The following is a 20,519-nucleotide window of genomic DNA, read 5'->3' on the forward strand; positions in this document are numbered from 1 at the left end:
CAGATGGCAGGTGCTGAGCCTAAGCACTATGGTTTTGAGCCCATAATACCCGGCTACTGGGCAACGATGCTCTGGCTATATTGCTATATTAGTTAATAATCGATAGTCATCATCTATGTAGTGCAGCTAAGATCTCAGCAAAACCAAATTTTAGCTAAATTCAAATTACAAGCACTTAAATAGCCAAATGTCAAGAACAAGCGAAGACTCCATCCTTCCACTGCTAAAACTCCCTGGACATGAAGTTTGTAGAGATTAGTATTTATGATCATGAATCTCGTCTTACCTTGGCTGTTTTCTGTTCATAACTTTGTTTCATATGCACGAAGCACCTGTTTTTATCTTAGTCCATTGTTTGGGGTTACACTGAAAGGGTTTAGGCCAGAAACAGTGAAAATTTGCAGTTCGGTACACAGATTTATGAGGAGCAACATGAGAAATCACTATTGGGCATGCATCATTTTTGCCAAAATGTGTTATTTAGTGTATAACATTACTCACACGTGAACAGATGTGTTGTAAATATGCTATTTTTTTTAGATTTCTCACATAAAAAGGTGATTTACACCAATGCATTGTTTTTGGACAGAGTCTAAAAATTGTATTGCTTCTTCTACTAAAAGCTTTAGGATGTTATACAGGCTTAGCACAAGTTTTTGGTCATTTCTTGAGTTTTTGGATTGCCACCGCGTATTTGTAAAAGGGGGTTTAAGTCTAAATAGATTTTTTTTCATTCTATGAAAAGGAAATCCACAGTTTCTGCTTACCCATCTGCAGTATGCGGCCCTTTAGATCACATGCGGTGAGGTTTATGGCTGGTGAGGCACTGACTCACAAGATGCGATGTCTTAACTCACAGTTAATTCTACACAAAATAATCATGTGATCCGTTTTCCCACACATGCAAAGCTTTTAGGAGACTTTCAAACAAAATTACACAGAAAATCGATGCATGCCAGACACTATAGGAAGCCATGCATTTCCTGTCCTGGTGATTACAGCAGCCTTCACTAATAAGGTCAACTAATGCATTAAGGTTAAATGATAAGAGTTTTCTGCAGCGCTCGGAGACCAAAACTAAGCCTTCCTTGCAGTGTAGCACCTGCAAGCACTATCACTCGAGGTTCACTCCAAGGAAACTCAAGTATCATAAATCACAACACCTGTTTGGCCTTTCCATATATATGCAGATTGAGTATTCCCTGAATTGCTTCCGTCGTCATCAGGCATCTAGATGGACACCTTTTTTTTGCTACGCGCCTTGCTATGAAAGATGTAATGTGATGTGATTTGTCTGGAATGTTAGACATGTTGAAGCTAAATGGTCTCAGTCATTTTTTAAAGTACTGCATTCATGCCTGGAGGACCCCCAAATGGGTGCTGGAAAATGAATAATCTTAAAAGTACATTGGATGAAAGAGAAAAACTTGAATCAATGGCTGACAAGCAGGTTTTATTATGTCATTTTGGGTGTCAGGGCATATAGCAGCCATGAATGGGCTTGTTTGTTCCACCAAACAAAACGATCCTAGCGAACTACATAGCCCATGATAGTAATCCCTCGCCACTTTGCGCTTCGAATTTCCCAGGTTCACTCTATCACGGTTTTTCAAAAATATATTAATTAATACAGTAAATCATGCTGTTTCGTGATTGAATACGGCTTATTATCAGTCAAAAAGTGCATATTTAAGTATTTTTTGCTTAAATTAAAAATGTCCAAGGAGAAAAATGTCTAAATGAGTTAAAATACAGATTTAAGGCATTCATAGATGTTGCAATGATATGTAGTATTCTGCGCTGGTCACTAGGTGTCAATAATGTTCAGTCTTTAATGTTCAGTGAGATACCCAATCACCCAACTTGATTGCCAGAACAACAAGCTTTTATTGCGGGTTTGAATGATCTCACAACAGGTACAATAATCCTGAATACGGCCTGTCACGATAATCCATAAATCAATTCATCAAACGATAAAAAAAGAACAAAAAAGTCGATAATTACGCCGGCCTCGATAAATTGACATGTTCATGCGTGCGTGTTTCATTTCCTCGTCTTCGTAAACCACACAGGCTGGCTGACAAGAGGGTTTACTCTGAATCTGTCTGTGTGCATTGGTTCTATAGTGGAATGAACAAAGAGAGTGAACCCTCCTCTCATTCAGCCTCTTTGTGGAAGCGGGGCTTCTAGTGAGTGGATGTAGAGTGCTAGTAGCAAGTTAGCCTCGTGAGCCAGCATACGCTAACATGAATGAAGGGACAGAAGCAATGGTTTCTAAGGCGAATGCCACAGCCCCAGTGTGGGAATATTTCGGTTTTAAACAGAATAAACAAGGTGAGCGCATGAACACCGACGATCAACACCGACAATTTTCCCAACTGGGAAAAAAATATACTGATGCGGTGCTGCGGGCAGCGGAGCCTTCGTCCTGACAGTAACTGAGGTGTTTGGTCGGCAAAGTAAATATAAACAAAATTGTGCAAAATGGTGCACACTCATGGTGTCGTTCACTATATGTTAACCCTTCATGTCAAGGAATGCAATTTTGTTTACAAAAACTTGATACTCCATTTTATTTATTTTGTTTTTTTTTATTTTTGTTTGTTTATTAGGTTGTTTATTTATTTTTTTTAAAAGCTCATGACATTCCAATTCCAATGTTAAATACTCTTGCGAAATTAAGATCCATTGCTTTTGATACGATGAACTTGCATTATTAGTAAATAGTCTAAAAAAAAAATGTTGTCAATCATATCGTTTATTGACAATAATTTACAATTATCAACGAGCGAAATTTGTTATCGTGACGGGATACTGGTGTGGCCGGAACCCATGCCAAGCTAAAACTTAACTCTGAACCCCCTGACATCACTTCCTGTCCGCGCCCCGCTCAACTCCCCAAGAACCGGAACACATTTACAGCAACACACAGGAGCACGAGTCTTATTTATGTCTTATATCAGTGGTTCTCAAAGTTTTCACAGTCGCGTAGGCCTTCAGACGTCTGACAGGAAGTCATGTACCCCCTACTCCTGCACACTTAAAAAACATAAACCATACGATGAAAACATCTTTTAAATATATTATGACATATATCAAAAAGAATTTGTCTTATTTCTCAACTGCACAAATAGGCTACTAATTTAAAACAGAGATGGTGTTAGAGTTGTCTTCTGATTGGTGAATTTATATATATTATGATTTATTATTATTGATTATATATTGCGTTATATGAAATGCTGACAGGCTGTGGTAAGATGTGATGAACATGATTATAAATAAATGATGATACATAATTATAAATAATTATGAAAAAAGGCACATAACGTACAGAAATCGATAAGGAAATTCAATACGAGGCTATTACTGGGCCAAACGGACATCTGAGCACATATAGCATGAGATTATGCACCAAGACAAAATGCACAGCGGCACAGAGCTAGCATTATTAAAGCTCACCTCTGTGCATTTACGCACGCAGCATTAACATCTGTGAACAAGGACGAGGTGAAAGGAAGAATAGAAACCACACGTCTGTCTGCGCAGCGTCGGAGAAAGTCATACACGTAAGTCTCAATCTGTGTCACACATGGTGTGTTCAAGGACTGCTGAACAAAGCGACAGAAGAAGACGCAGTATTTGAGAAAGCATGACTTTACTTACACGTGCAAAATTGGGGGCTTTCTAACATAGTCAGTGCATCCAGTCAACAAACAAATGACAGAAAACACACTAATTAGTCACAGCACCACGTAAGAAGACCAGCTCTCATTTAGCACACAATATAAGTGATCTTGGAAAATCTTCAAGATTAAACACTTTTAATGCACAACGCCATCATCAGACTTACTTATTTGTTCATCTAACGCACACGGAACAATGAACAACTTCATGCTGTCACCTTTCTTCTGCAGTGTACTTACTACCTGCTGGGAGTGTTCACATGAGGCATTCGAGCAGATTATGTAATTCTTAGTTTTTGACGCTAATTTAGTCAACCTGTTTTTTATTTTTATTCACGTACCCCCTACAGCAATCTGCGTCCCCCACTTTGGGAACCTAGGTCTTATATTGGGTAATACGAGTGTAAAGTGCTAAAAAAAATGTATTTAAAAGGTCGTAAACAGCTTTTTTTTATGCTCTTACTACAAAAAGATTACTGTGCTGAGAGATGAAGCAAAACCTTCTGGAGCTGAGCAACTAATGTCACCACTTGAAATGGTAAAAATGCTGAAATCTTGGCATGAATCATCCAGGAGAAGGAAAGTGTCTGTCACCAGCACCTGCAAAACCATTCCGAAAGAGGGGTTGTCTTGCCAATTACCTCTCATTTCCTCCTGTTGTCTTTCCCATTTGCACAGCAGCACAATTGTCATTGCTTCCCCACTGCACAGGTTGACATCCCTGAAGTGTGACCGACTTGAAGTTAAACTGTGATGTTTAATTTTTGAGCCTTGAGTACAGAGCACAACCCGACCTTCAGCAAAATTGAAGTGAAAAGCTTCTTTTTGGAGATGAAAGTCACTTTTTTTTTTTTTACTCTCTGTTTTAGTTACACGGCTGTGGCAATGCCGATGCTATACAACACCCGCTACAGTTCTAGAAGAAGGGTGACGGTCATGATCTCAGTGGTGTGGGTGCTGTCTTTCGCCATATCCTGCCCCCTGCTGTTTGGGCTCAATAACACAGGTAAGACAAAAAAAAACAAAACACTGTCTATGTTGTAATAAAAGTTAGGGGGTCTGATCTACTAAGATCCCAAATATACATCAAGCGATCCATTTTCTATGCCGCTTATCCTCATTAGGGTCGCAGGGTATGCTGGAGCCTATCTCAGCTGACTTCGGGCGAGAGGCCGGGTACACCCTAGAGTGGTCGCCAGGCAATTGCAGAGATCCCAAATAACAAGCGCTAAATTGAGTGAGCAAACTAAAAAAAAAATCACGTACTGTTAGTGTGCGCGTTGCAGGTGATCTACTATGATTGCTTGCACAATTTTTAACAGGTGCAAAAGTGGTGCGGACAGCCCTGTTTAAAGACATGAAAAATGAGATTTGAAGCCAAGGAGTTGGAGGTCTTGGTGGAGGATGCAAATAAGCACACTTCTAAACTGCAGCAGAGACACCGCATTATCATAATAATGCCTTATTAGTGTATTTTGTCATCTCGTATACACGTTCTACACTACATGTTGTGTGTAAATATGCGTGTTTTACACTACAACCTATTAAATGATGACATTTACAATTGATTAGGTTATGATAGTCATTTCAACATGTCCAAAATACTCATATAGCTTTATCTACTCACACACAACTTCGATAGCTGCATATCCAGGTGAAATCCACACTTTTGGGCAAATGGACGGGACTGGGGTGGCACCGACACTAACTGGTGCGGTGGAATGATTCAGACACAAGAAAATGCGTTGCGAGAATTTTCTGTTGTAGGAGATATGGCATGGCTGCTTTTTATGATTGGCTCCAAATCAGCCCCTCCAGCAGCTCAAAAAAGACTTTGCTGGATAGATGATATGTCTCTACTATTTTTATTTCTAACAGTCCAAATGTGTTGACAAATGGACGGAAGATTCTCTCTCTCTCCATCATCTGTCATTGCACGCCTCCTTCTCGCCACATCCTTTTCGTAAGTGTTGGAGATTAAATTAAACCACTAAAGGTCAAAGGACCGCTTTGGAAAATTAATTAAGCCAATTTCACCTCCCCCTTACGTGTTCCTTAATCTCCGGTTATGAGAAGGAAAGAAGACTCACACACCAGATTAGATTGACAAAATGTATTGAAAAATAAGTCAGACAGAATATCTTAACAGTCTACGAAGCCTCGGACCCCGTCTCATGCACCGGTTCCCTGCTCCTCCAGCTGATGAGAGAGAGTCCCGATCGATCGGCCCATCTGCCGTTTTATACTTGTTTTGCTCAGACCGTTGGCGGCAGCCTCTCCAGCATTAACTTCCTTCCGGATTCCTTGACTAAGTTGAGTGGCGCCAACAGGTGGTAGTGCCGAGTTGTTTTAACTACATTCTGGACCATATCTGGCTGCTGACCCTGGCTGCTTAGCTAATTATTTAATAAAGCATTATTTCTCTAAACTCACTAAGTTATTAGATGAATTGACTAAACAGTTATGTCTATACTGTACTTGTTTTAAGGCACTCAACAATAATTCACTCAATAGACATCAATGCAAACACTTATTCTAAAATCGACTTGTAATAATTATTTACCCACTCAGTAAATACATTTTTGCCTACATACACGATGCGGCAATTTGCACCTGCATTCCAAACTTGCTAAAAAACCGCCACAAACATATCAACTTCAAACAAGTTTCAGGTATGATCAGTCACAGTGAGGGTGCAAAATGATTACCTTTACATATCCTACTCCCAATATCTTGTACATTCTTTTGATCTGCATATATTCTGTTTGTTCACGAAGGCAACCGTGCAAAATGGACTGAGAGTGCTATTTTGCTCATTTGATAGACACAATCCTCCTTGCACCCTGTTAGTACTGTAGATGAGCCTTGCACAAGTTTACAGGTTTTTATACACGTAAACCTTACACAGTAGTAGTGTGACTCAATAGCGGCTCAATACGAGGATTGGCTAATCTATTGTATCCTTATCATCCACCAATTTAACCTTTGACCTGAGCTACTTTGGTGTGGAAAATGCTTTCAATCAATATGGGACAAAATAATCCCTGAAAGATTAACAAGATGACAAGAACATCAACCTTAACTACTGAGGTCCCGCTGGGTCAAGAATCCTTTAAGATCTACAACACTGCTGCTATGATGTGGTTGGATGAGTTGAAGAGTGTACTGTGACATTGGGTTATGATGGCAATGACAATTATTCAAAGTTTTATCATTAAAAATGATGGCTGGTACAGTTCTTATAGGCACTGATTGGACCTTTAAACTCACTTACTTGACCCCACATTGGCCATCCTCTGGCGGTAACCACCACAACTGATATGCACTTTAAAGACTGTTACTCTGTGACATTCAACAAAAGCGAACTGCATTTGTAAAATATGCGCTAACCTGATGACACTTTTAAAAATGACAATTACGTAGATAACTAAGGTGCACATTCAACTTAAACAACTGATGTATAATAAGCATAAATACTTACAAGAAAACACTTTCTCAGGCTCAATAACAGGCAGGACTGCCACATTCAGCTAAATGGCAGTAAACTACTAACAAACATTGTTGGTCTTTTATGACAGCGGTTTTCAAATATCACGACAGTGCCTTCCTGCCACCTGTAGGAGTATTAATAGATGACACTCCACTGCATCCCCTTCAGAATAAAACTGCAAGGTTAAGATCTACGGCAACATTGTGACCCACCAGTTGAGAATCACTGGTTTATCAAATCCCCAATGAGCACCCGGTCAAAAAACATGAGCATTAACAGCAGTGGCTGTAGGCAACGTAATGTTGTTTTCATTAACTCCACAAATAGTTGTATCTGGATCAAATTGCTGTACTGAACCAAAAACTTTGCACAGATGTCCCACTCAGTAGACATTTAAAGTGAGGGACAGGAAGTGTACATTCAGCGTTGCGATGGGTAGTGTGACTAAAAGTAGCCTATATTTTTATTTTATTTTATTTTTATTTAAGATTTGTATCTATTGGAGAATTACTTGCCAGCAGATGCAAATGGATTGTCGTGCTTTATTTGAAAAACCATTAAACACAAAAGCGGAGCAATTTTCTGTTTCACATTTTGCTTCCTTATTGTACTGAAAATGAAGTGAACCGTGGCCTTAAGACTGAGGTGTGTATCGAATCATGAGGATGCTGTACAGTTACACCCCTAATTATGAGTGGTCAACATCCAGCAGCTTTACCTCTACATGCGCTTTAAAACTGTGCCACTCAGCTAATTGGTCTGCAACCCGTGCTTGTTACACTTGCCGTACTGTTGTTGACAATGAACCCATCAGCGCTGTCGATGCTGACGAAACAGCTTGCTCATTACCATTGTTACAACATTGGTTCTGTTGCTGCTGTGTTGTGCAATATACATGTTAGTAAATGACCATGTGGTCAAAGAGAGCTACGTTTTCCTTTCCACTTTCTCATGCACTCCAGGTTATTATAAAACTTTTAAAAAATAAGTTGTCAGTCTCTCTCCAATTATAGCATATTAACCCCCCAGCTATAATTCAAGGAACTGTACAGTATGTATACATTGAAATGCTCTATTTGCCTTCCTAAAGCATCGAGGCCGCTGTAAGGGACATGGCGTTTAAAAGGTGATTATATCAAGGCCATCTCATTATCTAGCCAGCAGTTAGACAGACTCAGGAAGGTGTCTGCAAAACAAAGACCTTCGACCACAAAAGACGGCATCAGCACTGCCATGACTCACTTGTTTGAGTCCCTCAGCTGCCAGAAACAAAAAGGATTGTCGTGTTCCAAGCAAAATGGGCAGCAAGGAACACAAGGAAAACAAAATTTGCTTGACTAACCCCTCCCCCAGGTGCAGTGAAGTGATATTTTTTGATGAATTTCCAAGAGATTGAACTCCAAACAACACAAACCCAGTTATTGTGAATGCAATTTCTAGCCACAGCATGTTGCGGCGTTCTGAATGAAAGTCTTCTCACGGTACTAAATGACAACTAACGAAAAATACTTTTTCTCCCACTCTTTGGTTCTGTCTCACAGCCACTCGGGACGCCTCACTTTGTGTGATCGCCAATCCCGCCTTTGTGGTGTACTCCTCCATTGTGTCCTTCTATGTCCCCTTCATCATCACTCTGCTGGTTTACGTGCAAATCTACGTGGTCCTCAGGAAGCGCAGGAAGCGAGTCAACAACAAACCCAAGCAGCGTGCGAGTCAGGCCGCCGTACCAGATGCGGCCACTTCACTCAAGGTGAGCTTTCGTCGCAATCATGCGTTCAAAGACCGTCGAACAAAGTGTGACGAGTCACACCTAAGAAACAACAACAAAAACATGTAAAATCTTTGGGATTTGGAAACTCTATTTTTTTTTTTATCATTGCACCTGAAAGTTTCCTGCAGGGCCAAACATTGCCACGGCCCGGTGGTTGGAGACCCTTGGATTAAAGGACGTTGATGAGCTGTAGTCTACACTGGCCACTAGGTGTCACTAGCACTACACTTGATCAATTTCAACAAAACTTAATGCAAGTTTGAATTATCTCACAACAGGCACAATAATAACGATCATAATAATCATCATCATAATGATAACACTGGGTACTGTTGTGGTCATACTCCAGTTCAAACTTCCCAACGTCACTTCCTGTCCAGACAACCAGAAGACATATATTGAAACACACTTATACTTATTTATGTCTTAAATGGCTTGTTTTCTCTGATTATATCTACTATATTGGGTAGTATGAGTATGAAGCGCTCTAATAATCATTAAAAACTGTATGTAAAAGATCGTAAACAGGTTTTCTATGCTCTAACTACAAAATGATTTGATTTATAAATAAGGAATTCTACTTCGCCGAAATTCATGTATCGCGGTTGGGGCAGGCACCAATTAACCGCAATAAATGAGGGATTTCTGTAAATACATTGACAGAGACATGGTATCGGAATGAATACGTAGAGCAGGGGTCTCACAACTTTGGCCCAGGCCATTTGCGGCTTAAAGGAAGCTTTTTTATTTGGGCAAACAGCAGCCACTAGGGATGAGCGAGTACACCACTATCTGTATCTGTATCTGTATCTGTATCGGGGTATAAACAGGAAGTGGGCATGGCTTACCCGGAAATGGGTGGAGCTTAAATCAGTACATTATCTAAAGTCTGAAATTGACATGGATTGATCAGAAGTTGCTATATTTATGTTTATTGTTTATTATACAGCTGTATGTGTACTGCGTATGTGGGATTGCTGCTTACATCCGGGTAAAGTATGCCGCTCTCATTGCCATGGTGAATCGGTGACTCTGTGATCAATAGTGGGGCCTATTTAAGGAAGCCATAAGCGCACTGATTCTGAATTGGTTTCACCTGGTTTGAATCATCTGTGTCTACTCATCCTGACTTGGATTTTGTGCAATCAATTAAGTTTAGATGCTCTTGTTTTGGGTTGGTTGAACTCAGCTCAGTCATTTATCCTGGATGTCTGAATTCTGCTTTTGTGCAACGGGCCCTTGTTGCTGTGTGATGGTTATTTCTTTCATCACACTGTGACTCAGACTGTTATGTTGAGTAATGACCTCTTGTTTGTTGATGTAGCCCAGCATCACTCATACGCTTACCTCCAGCGGCCCCCACTTGGGTTGAGTTTGAGACCCCTGAAGTAGAGGATATGCGATAACACCTTAAATAATACAAAATAAACTGACAGAAACATTGTTTAATAGATAAAAAACAGCAGATACACTGCCTGGCTAAAAAAAAAAAAAAGTCACCACCTGGATTGGGTAAAGTGGGTAGGAACCTCTCACTGAATAATGACTGCATGGGTGATTATGTTTCAGTTGGCAACAAGTCATTTAACCCTGCCTAACTGATGCACTGGAGTAGCTTCTCATTTGTTGAACAACCACGTGGAAAGACACATCCTGTGATCATGGAAAAGGTGTCCATCTGTTTGAGATGGGTCCAGTTATTGCCATGCATCAAGCAGAGACATTGTCTAAGGAGATTGCTAAAAGTACTAAAACGGGGTTTAGAACTGTCCATTATTAAAAAGTGGAAGGAGAGTGGGGAGGCTTTGTGCAGTTGTCCAACTTTCCTGTCATCACTACAAGATCTTGGCAAAAAACGTATGCAACTCTGGACAGAAATAAAAGTGATTTTGCAGAATTTTGTGGAAACAATGCCATGTTAATGGAATCGCGGACAATCTACTGTTAAACGTGGAATCTCGCGGAAACTGACATAACGTGAGAATAAACTGGCTGTCCTCTTGAGGGGAAGGAATGTTTGTGTGGGGAAGTATTTACCCAGTGGACCGCTCAATTGTGGCAGAATCTCATCACGAACACCAACCTGCCCCCTTGCGAACTAAACATGTCGAAACAGAAAAAACTTTGAAACTGAATAGAAGCTAGCTGGGTTAGCTTTGTTTAGCAGAGCATGGTAGTGCGGCTGCGTGTGAGCGACTCAGGCTGCGTGTGTGTGTTTACACCGTGTTGAGTTTTACCGCTCGTGAACATAACCGAGCGTTTTACGATGCCCGCTGACGTTGTGCGAGTTCTGAGCGATATAAGGACAAGAGGCATGTTTGTTTTTGCACCCGGCTCATCTTAGCCGTCAACAGACCTTCTCAACACACTTCCGGCCTTCAAAATAAGAGCTGTTCTCCACATCTTGTCAGCACAATTTGAATTGCATCGATGACTACATCTTCCGTAACCACAAGTACAGGCATTAAAGTTTGTTGAGGATTTTGTATCAATGTGTGCAGAGGGTGACGTCCCATTACAAAAGTCAGCCAAGCTACATCCGTTTCTGAAATACTGGGCAAAACTGTCCAATTATGTCTTGCATCAAAAAATAGGAAATGGGAAAAATAAGTGTAAAAGGTGAAAAGCGGAATTGTTTTTTTAAACTAGCAAGAGTGCATTTGGAATACAGGCAGTGAACAAATGTATTGCAATTGATTAAAACCGATGGGGGGGTAGGATTAAATAAGCTTTGCATAAAAATTATATATTGGATGATATCGGTATTGGAGCTTCTGCTGATTGTGATATCAGCGCACTAGTGAGGCCTCAGCAAACAAAGCTTGCTAGCTCAGTTTGTCCATGAGCTAGAAGTATATCTAAATTTCAACATCAGATTGTAAAATTGCAATTTACAATGACTGTAACGCGCCGATCATGCGACAGGAGAGTCTTCCTTTAATGCTTTTCATCTACAGCAGGAATCACACACAGCAAACCGTCTGCAGCAAACTAAATAGGAAGCGACCAACCTTACTGAAACAAAAAAAAATACCCAGCTCTAACCAGTTTAGAATTTCACTGATTGTATTAGTCCAGAGTTTCATACCTTTGCACTTTACTTTTTTTCTGCGGATGTTTGTGCCACGTAGAAATGTGCAGCTTTCCAAATTGTATCATCGCTGTTGATAGTATGGGAACATCTTATAACAGATGACTATTGGTCTGCATTTTTTTAAATAACTAATTTGGTGAGACAAAATTTATAAAATAAATGATACTTTATGATACTACTTGTATTACATACTGCAGTATGTGTCTCTAGTTTGCACAGACAGTGTTTATTTGTGAAATGCATCCAGTGGCATCATCGTAAAAAGAAGCATAAAGTGTTCATTCCTTACATGAGATTAGTTTGGGGGGAAGAGCTGCTGCCAATATCGGTATCGAGTGATATTGGTCATGAAGTGCTGGACTATATTGGTATATCGGATACCAATATCGAGCTTCCTTTCCCTCCAGTTACCTTATAAACACCAGATCCTTGTACTGTCTCTAGCTCAAATGAGTACATTGTTTGAGTGCCTTCCTCGACATGTTCCATAATTTTATACTCCACATACGGGAAAAGCTTTTAGTGTTGAGCGTGCATCCAGTTATGGAGTATTTTCTCTCATTCTTGCACATTCTCTCTGCACATTCTTAATTATAAAAAAAGAACATAAATCTCTCTGGTGAGTTAGTCCCATTGTACCTCATTCTTTTAATGGGCAGGTATTGTATTACATAACAAACCCAGACAAGAAGACAATTGATTATTTTCTCAGTTACACCACAGGCAGCTTCTTAAAGTTGCTATTTTCAGCCACATGACATGAATTAGGCTGTATTTCTGGTATTGATTCCACACACACACCATAATGACTAGTAAGGTTTTTTTGTTTTTTTTTGCAGGGTGGATGACAATACAATCCAACGGCCTGTGAAGTCGTTACATGCTAGCATATTGACAAATGAGCAGATAATTATTATGATGAGAAAATAATCATTATACAGCAGACTAATCACATTTCAATACAGCTGCTCAGCTGGCCTTGTAGTGAAATAACCTCCGTCTGTACTTTATGATGCTGTCAAGTTAATGGCCTTGACTTTCAGCAGCACATCACATTCTCACTAAGCTGCCTTGCTGTGCCAAAAGCTCCGTGTATCCGGCTTTGACCTTCCATCCAGGTTGCCATATTTACGCTTTGACAGCTCCCTTTTTGTCAAATGTGCATCCGCGTTGCAACCCTGCCACTTGCTTGACGCTTGTGTTGTGTGTGTTAAACCCTAGGATAAGTGCACTCATCCTGAAGACGTGAGGCTGTGCACGGTGATTGTTAAGACCAACGGGAGTTTTCCTGCCAACAAGAAGAAGGTGGTGCGTCTTTGTCTGTGCTTTTAGTTGACCTTTTGTTTTTGCTCTGAAAGACGGATGAATAAATGGACAGATGACTCAATAGATGTTTCCCGTCATGTAATAAATCATAAAAGTAATGGAAAATGAATTACAGGCGCCACATAGCGGTTCGAATTTTGAGGCTTCACAGTATCACGGTTTTCAAACATATTCATTAATAAATCATGCTCTTTCATGGTGGAATACGCCCTATTAATACTCAAAATTATAGCAAATGTTTGCCTAAATTAAGCATTTTCAAGCATAAAAATGGCTAAATAAACAAAAATACAAATACATGCCATTAAAGTTTTTTTTAAGTATTCTACATTGGTCACTAGGTGTCAGTAATTATTTGGTGAGACGAGCACCAGACTTGATCCCCGGAACAACAGGCTTTTATTGCAGGTTCAAATTATCTCACAACAGGCACAATAATAATAACATACTAATAATCATAATAATAACAGAGGCTACTGTTGCAGCCGTAACCCACGACAAGCTAAAACTCAACTCTGAACCCCTGATGTCTGATTATGTCCACTATGTTGGGTAATATGAACGTAAAGGTGACTATAGGGGTGTTATTTCATGTTTAGAGGGCTCTAATAATGTTAAAAACCTTATTTAGAAGATCGTAAACAAGTTTTATACTTTATATCAAGTATTCCATTATAAATAAGGCATTCTACTTCGAATAAATTCACTTACATTTGTAATAAAATGTTAAATAGATAATAATAATAATAATAATTACATTTAATTAAATTTTTATATATTAACTATTTAATTAAATGTTTATATATTAACTGTAACAGTTTTGAAAATGTAAACACAATGTAATGTAAAATTAAAAAGTGACTCCCAATTATTTTGTGCGACTTTTGAGGTGTATATTTACCCAAAATATTGTCTTTACAGGCATTATTTTTAAGTAACATTAATAAAGTGTAAAACTAAGCTACCACTGTAATAATAATAATGCTTAACATTGTTATGGAAGATTTAAAACATGCATATGCTAAATATACTAATATAATGTTAAATCAATATCACACTACCTTTTAATAAATAACATTATCTACAGTTAAAGTGTGACTTCCAAGTGTCTTGTGCGACTTTTGAGGCGTATATTTATGCAAAATGTTCACCCTTTACCGCAATAGGATTTGGAGGTACCACTGCACATAATGATCATGGTAAACAATGTGACAAAACTATAAATTAAAAAATGAATAGCAATAAAGAGCACTGAGGAGAATAGGATGTGTACAAAGGATCCCCACTTTTCTCAGGGGTTACGTTTCTAGCGAAAATGCTCAGAAATGAATACGCCCATGAAAATGTTTTAAAGTTTTCAAACAATACGAACATAGGTGCATTCCAAACTTTGAGGTAGCACCTTACGTAGTAACCATTGAAAAATAATATAATTTCAAAAATAATAATACAAATATAAATTGTATTGGGAGATTTGGGTAAGAGGATTAAAATGCATGGTACAAGTCATGATTTTTACTCCTGTCTGCTCCTCTTCACATTGCTCAGATATTCATTAAAGACGTGGCCAACGAAAGGGAAGATATGGAGCTGGATGAGCTCAACAACAGCGGCAGCAGCCAAAAGCAGAAGCCGCAATGCACCCTGGGAGACACTCCGGCCACTAGCCACCAGCTGCTGATGCCCAGCAAGGACGGCAACGCCAGCCCCAACTCTTCACCCCCGACGCCCCCCGAGGAGAGCCAAAGGGCTGAGAAGAACGGAGATCCCGGCAAGGAGGCCCTGGGGGATCCGGCGCAGATGGTGGCCAAAGTCTTCCAGACGCAGACGCTGCCTAACGGCAAGACTCAGACATCTTTGAAAACAATGAGCAAGAGGAAGATCTCCCAGCAGAAGGAGAAGAAGGCCACGCAGATGTTAGCCATTGTCCTTGGTAAGGACCTTTGCTTTCTTATCGGCATGTTAATCAATCAATGAACGCCTACCAGCTAGGATTTTTATTCGTATTAGGAGAAAAGGTTTTTGGCAAGATGGGGTGTGCCCAAAGTGTGGTCTGTGGGCCATTTGCGGCCTGTGGCTGTTTTTTATTGGCCCCCAGCACATTCTAAAAATATAATATAAAAAAACAACAGCAAAAATTGAAACATCAGCAGTAATTTTACAAGAATAAAGTCAAAATATTAAAAGAAAAAAGTTGGAATCTAACGAGAAAAAGTCGTAATTTTAACGAGAATAAAATAAAATTAGTAATAAAAAAAATATGTTGAAATATTAAGAGAGACAAACAAAACTAAATAAAACAACAAAAATATTACATTTGTAATTTTTGGAAAATTAGGTTGCGGAAAAAGTTGCAATGTTACGAGAATAAATAAAAATATTAACAGAAAAAATTGTATTCTAAAGAGAAGGAAAGTCACAATTTTACAAGAATAAACTTGTAATATTATGAGGAAAAAATGTTTTCTTAAAAGCCGTAATATTATGAGAAACAAAAACAATTAAGTTGTAATTTCAAAATAAAACTCGTACGGATTTTTCTCATTAGATGACAACTTTTTCCTCTTTATGTTTTGACTTTATTCTTGTAAAATTGCTGCTGCAATTTTTTCATTTTTGCTGTTGTTAGGTTTTTTTTGTTTGTTTTCTTGTTAAATTATATTTTTAGAATGTGCCACGGGCCAACAAAAAAACAGCCACAGGCCGCTAATGGCCCCCAGGCTGCACTTGGACACCCCTGGTGTAGCGGCTTATTTATTTATTCTTTCTTCTTCAGGTTTTCCCAAACCTGACACCAGCAAAACGTACGAAAGACACGTGTCGGCCGTACGGATGACACACAAAGATGTACAGAGTGCGTAAAGTGTGTCTTGCGACCTGAAAAAAACCATAAACGCCCGTAGAGTTTGTTTGACATGACAAAGAACCTCTGCAGCTGGTTTGCGGCCAGTCTACGGCTCAAAAATCAGCAGGTCACACGCACTCTGTGCATTTCTTGTGTTTTTGGAACGTACGCCGGCCATAGGAGCCCGTACAACCGGTTGTGACCTCGGCTCGAGACAAGTTGAGAACCCCTGACCTAGAGGCCAACCCACTGGACATCCCTAAAACTCTACCTTTAAAAATCCCCCATTTTCTCTTCTCTCCTCAGGTGTATTCATCATATGCTGGCTGCCATTTTTCATCACGCATATCTTGAACACCCACTGCACAAAATGCAAGGTTCCCGCCGAGATGTATAACGCTTTTACATGGCTGGGCTACGTCAACAGTGCTGTCAACCCCATCATCTACACCACCTTTAACGTGGAGTTCCGAAAAGCATTTATAAAGATTTTGCACTGCTAAAATGCGAACGATCAGACTGAAGAGGGATGAATACAAGCTTTGCAAATACCTCATCCTGGAAAGGAAAACACACCACATTGCGAGCGGGAATTAAGATTTATTTTCTAAGTGACTGAAAAAAAAAAAAAAGAGACTTTTTTTCTGAAAGGTTCTTTTATGTGAATTGATCGAGGAGTCCTTTTTTTCTCCCAAACTGAATGTACAACAAGAAATGTCTGTAATGATGGCTTGTTTGGTGAAGACAAATGTACCTTGTTATTAAAAAAAAAAACAGAAATTGTGCTTGTCACTACATACTGTATACATCACACACATACAGGTTGACAACTGCTATTTATCGTGTGTATTTCATGTTTCTTAAATGACAAAATGTTCTGCAAATCTTATATAGTATATACAGAGTATATACATACATATATATATATATATATATATATATATATATATATATATATATATATATATATATATATATAAGTCAAGTCAGTGTTCATTGCAGTGTTCAGAGATGTGCGCTCTTATTCTGAAAAGCTGTCACTAATTGGGATTTGTGTTGATGGCAAACAGACTCTTTATGGTACTTTGCTGTGTAATGTGGCTATGCCAATACCTACATCATTGCAATTTTATAAATTGGACCTTCATATTTCATGATTAGCGCTGTTATGATTTGCTGTAAATATGTTTTTTTTCTTAACACATTTACTGTGTTGTTCAAATGATTATGATTATGATATGCCTGTGATGGAAATGTGATGCATGCCACACTGTTTCTCTACTCTCAGCTTCTCATGAATTGTATGTTCAAACGTCCAAAGTGACAAAAGAGGTCCAATAAATGATGAGACGCTGTCACGTGCTATTTGATTATCAGTGTGGATGCGGATGCATCTGTCAGTTGCCATTGTTCAGCAGTCGTTCTCAAGTATGATTTAAAGTTTCACTCATGATCTTTCCTGGGAGAAACTGCTGAGTCGTTCATCACCAAAACTAATGACTTTAAAGCCGCAGGAGGAAACAAGTGATAAAATTAGCCTTAATTAACGCTTTAAATGCACTGGGATTCTGATAAATGACTTGAAAACTATCTCCACCATTAAGAACTTGCTGGCGTGGCTAGGGTTAGGTAACATTTAATCAGCAAACTTTATTAAGTCGCTTACACATTGCAATGTAATGCAACCCAAAATGCCAAAAACAATAATCAGCTTTAACCGCTATGTTACGGTTCGAACATTACTCCCTCACTCGTGGTCTTTCAAGTATTAACAAGTGACCATTGTTTCGTGGTTGACTATGGGCTATTTTCAATCAAAAAATATTGAAAGACAAGTTATAAATAGTATTCTGGTCACTCGGCATCAGTAATCAGTTCCGCCATCATGTGTGATGACAAATTACGCCCTGAGATGAACCGTAACATTGGATTACATTAGCTTCTCACTGCATCTATTAGCAAGCTGCTAATGGACGTTTTGTGAGCAAAATACATTGAGAACACAGTTGCACTTTACGCATTTATGTTATTAATTTGTTACAAAAAGCAAAAAAAATAACTTACAAAACCAAAGCAATTTTTTTGCCAGAGGAAAAATCTAACTAAAAGTAAAGTAAATACAATTAATCCATTCTAGACACTCAAAATATTAACAAGAAATACATTTTATAGACAGTAATTATAGTTTTTCATGCAGAAAACTGTGAAGATCACTTTTACTTTTCGTGAAGACGCTTGTTGAGAAGGAGATGAGTTTTACCAAAGGGTAAAATACAACAGCTTGTACTGTACAATATTGTACGATCATCAAATGTATGACAACCAAGGCAAAATTTGTGCAAAAATCTTAGACAAAAAACAAGGTTTGACTATTACAACTATCATAATAAATCCATTTTTTATCATTCTGTATTTTATAGTTACCAACTGCCTTGTTTCGGAACTTTTGTTGTGTTTGTCACATGGAATGAATGTCCCTTTAAACGTTGCCGTAATCTTCAGATTTACCGATGCCACGTCAGCTCTGCAGCCATGTATAGCGGTGCCACATTTTTCCTTATTTTTTATTTTTAGGGTAGAAAAGGGAGCATCAATTTGAGGTGTGGTAATTATTTATTCAACGGGACTTGGCGATTAATTGGCATCTATTTGACTGGAGGCCATTTGAGGAAATACAATGTGTTCATTGTTGTTGTAATTTGCATTTCTGTGGAACCACACTACATTGGTTAAGGTTATGCTTTAATTTTATTTGAACATGCATGCAAGCTACAATGGAATACATCACATAATTCAATTCACAGTTCCACATGTCCAAAAGGAGTAGGAAGAAGCAAAGTTTATTTAATCCTACCCCCCATCTTGTCCACTACATTTTATTCTCTTCCTGTATTCCATACGTGATTTTTTTTAATACATAGAATAATGATAAGGTAATGTAACAATATGATTATGTAATTAAGATTTTTTTCACAATTAATATGATAATCAGTATGATAGTAAGTAGAGACAAGCATAACACAACAAGTTCAAGACTCTTCTGCCTTGTATTTCGCAAACATTAACTGCTTGTAACTGCCTGAGAACATGCAAACCCACACAGAAATGCCCAATGGAGAATCAAACCCAGCTTTTCCCGATCTCCAGACTGTGACTGTGTGGCCAACATGCTAACCACTAGACCACCGTGTTATTACCAATTACCAAATAGCATTATTTTCATCCCCAAATAATACCAACTTTAAGTCTTTCGTCATTTTACAGATGTCATTGATATACTGTACAAATTGAAAACTTTTGGTCCCAATATTGACCCCTGGGGTACTCCACACGTAATATTTAAACTTGCAGATGTGTATTCTCCTAGCTTTACAAATTGCTTCCTGTTTGCTAGGTAGCTTTTAACCCAATTCAAAACTAATCCTTTTACCTTATATCCTTATACCTAATAACTTCTAATTTTGTTATTAAGATGTTGTGATTAATTGTATCGAAGGCTTTTGTGAGATCCATAAATACTGCACTATCTGTGGTCTGTAGCGTTAGTAATTTCCTCTGTGATTCCAATCAGTGCCATGGTTGAAATGTTAGCTCTGTATCCGTATTGACTATCTGCGACTAATTCATTCTTATTAATAAATTTGTCTAACCTGTTATTAAATATCTTCTCGATAATTTTAGAAAATAATGATAAGTTACTAAAATATGTTAATGGTTCTACGATCTCATTGATAACCCTTTTTATTGTTTCCATTCCAATTCCATTGCAATCAGTTGATGTTTTTGCTTTACAATTATTGACAATGTCAGTGATTTCCTTTTTAGTTACAACAGTGAGAAACATGGGATTAGGATTCCTATCTATGGTTTCGTTCCTTTCCTCCATTGTTCAGAATTTTGGAATTTCTTCTTCCAGTTTTGGTCCAATATTTACAAAGTAGTTGTTAAACATTTTAACTACCTCATTCATACCATCCTTATTAATGTTTCCAACCATAAAATAGTGAGGGTCGTCTGCTTTCTTAGTACTGTTCCTTATAATACTATTTAAGATGCCCCAAGTTGCTGTAATGTTATTTTTATTCTTATCTAGTAATTGACTATAATGTTCCTTCTTACACACTCTCAAGATTGTTGTCAACTTATTTTTATGTCTTTTTTTCTGTTTCCTTAGTTTGTTGAATGATAAACTTCCTGTATAATGTATTCTTCTTCTTACAGGCGTTTTTTAGTCCTTCTGTCATCCATGGCTGATTATTTTACTTTTGCTTCTTGGACAGTTCTGATCATAGAGCTTCATATAAATGTTT

The 20,519-nt window shown here is 38.4% G+C and overlaps 1 protein-coding gene across 3 annotated transcripts in view; it reads left to right on the forward strand.

Moving 5' to 3' along the window:
- drd2a (dopamine receptor D2a) overlaps window positions 1-17,564 on the forward strand; it is a 79,417-nt gene extending 61,853 nt beyond the window's left edge. For 2 of the 3 annotated variants that reach the window (XM_054794858.1, XM_054794856.1), the window contains exons 4-8: window positions 4,553-4,689; window positions 8,715-8,923; window positions 13,260-13,346; window positions 14,913-15,297; window positions 16,516-17,564. In XM_054794858.1, coding sequence (XP_054650833.1) covers window positions 4,553-4,689; window positions 8,715-8,923; window positions 13,260-13,346; window positions 14,913-15,297; window positions 16,516-16,712 — 1,015 coding nt within the window. In that variant the 3' untranslated portion in view covers window positions 16,713-17,564. The remainder of the gene's footprint in view (window positions 1-4,552; window positions 4,690-8,714; window positions 8,924-13,259; window positions 13,347-14,912; window positions 15,298-16,515) is intronic. The other variant, XM_054794857.1, reaches the window with a different exon arrangement.
- The last annotated feature ends 2,955 nt before the right edge of the window (window positions 17,565-20,519 follow it).

The sequence above is a fragment of the Dunckerocampus dactyliophorus genome, chromosome 12 (assembly GCF_027744805.1).
Source record: "Dunckerocampus dactyliophorus isolate RoL2022-P2 chromosome 12, RoL_Ddac_1.1, whole genome shotgun sequence".
Classification (NCBI taxonomy): Eukaryota; Metazoa; Chordata; class Actinopteri; order Syngnathiformes; family Syngnathidae; genus Dunckerocampus; species Dunckerocampus dactyliophorus.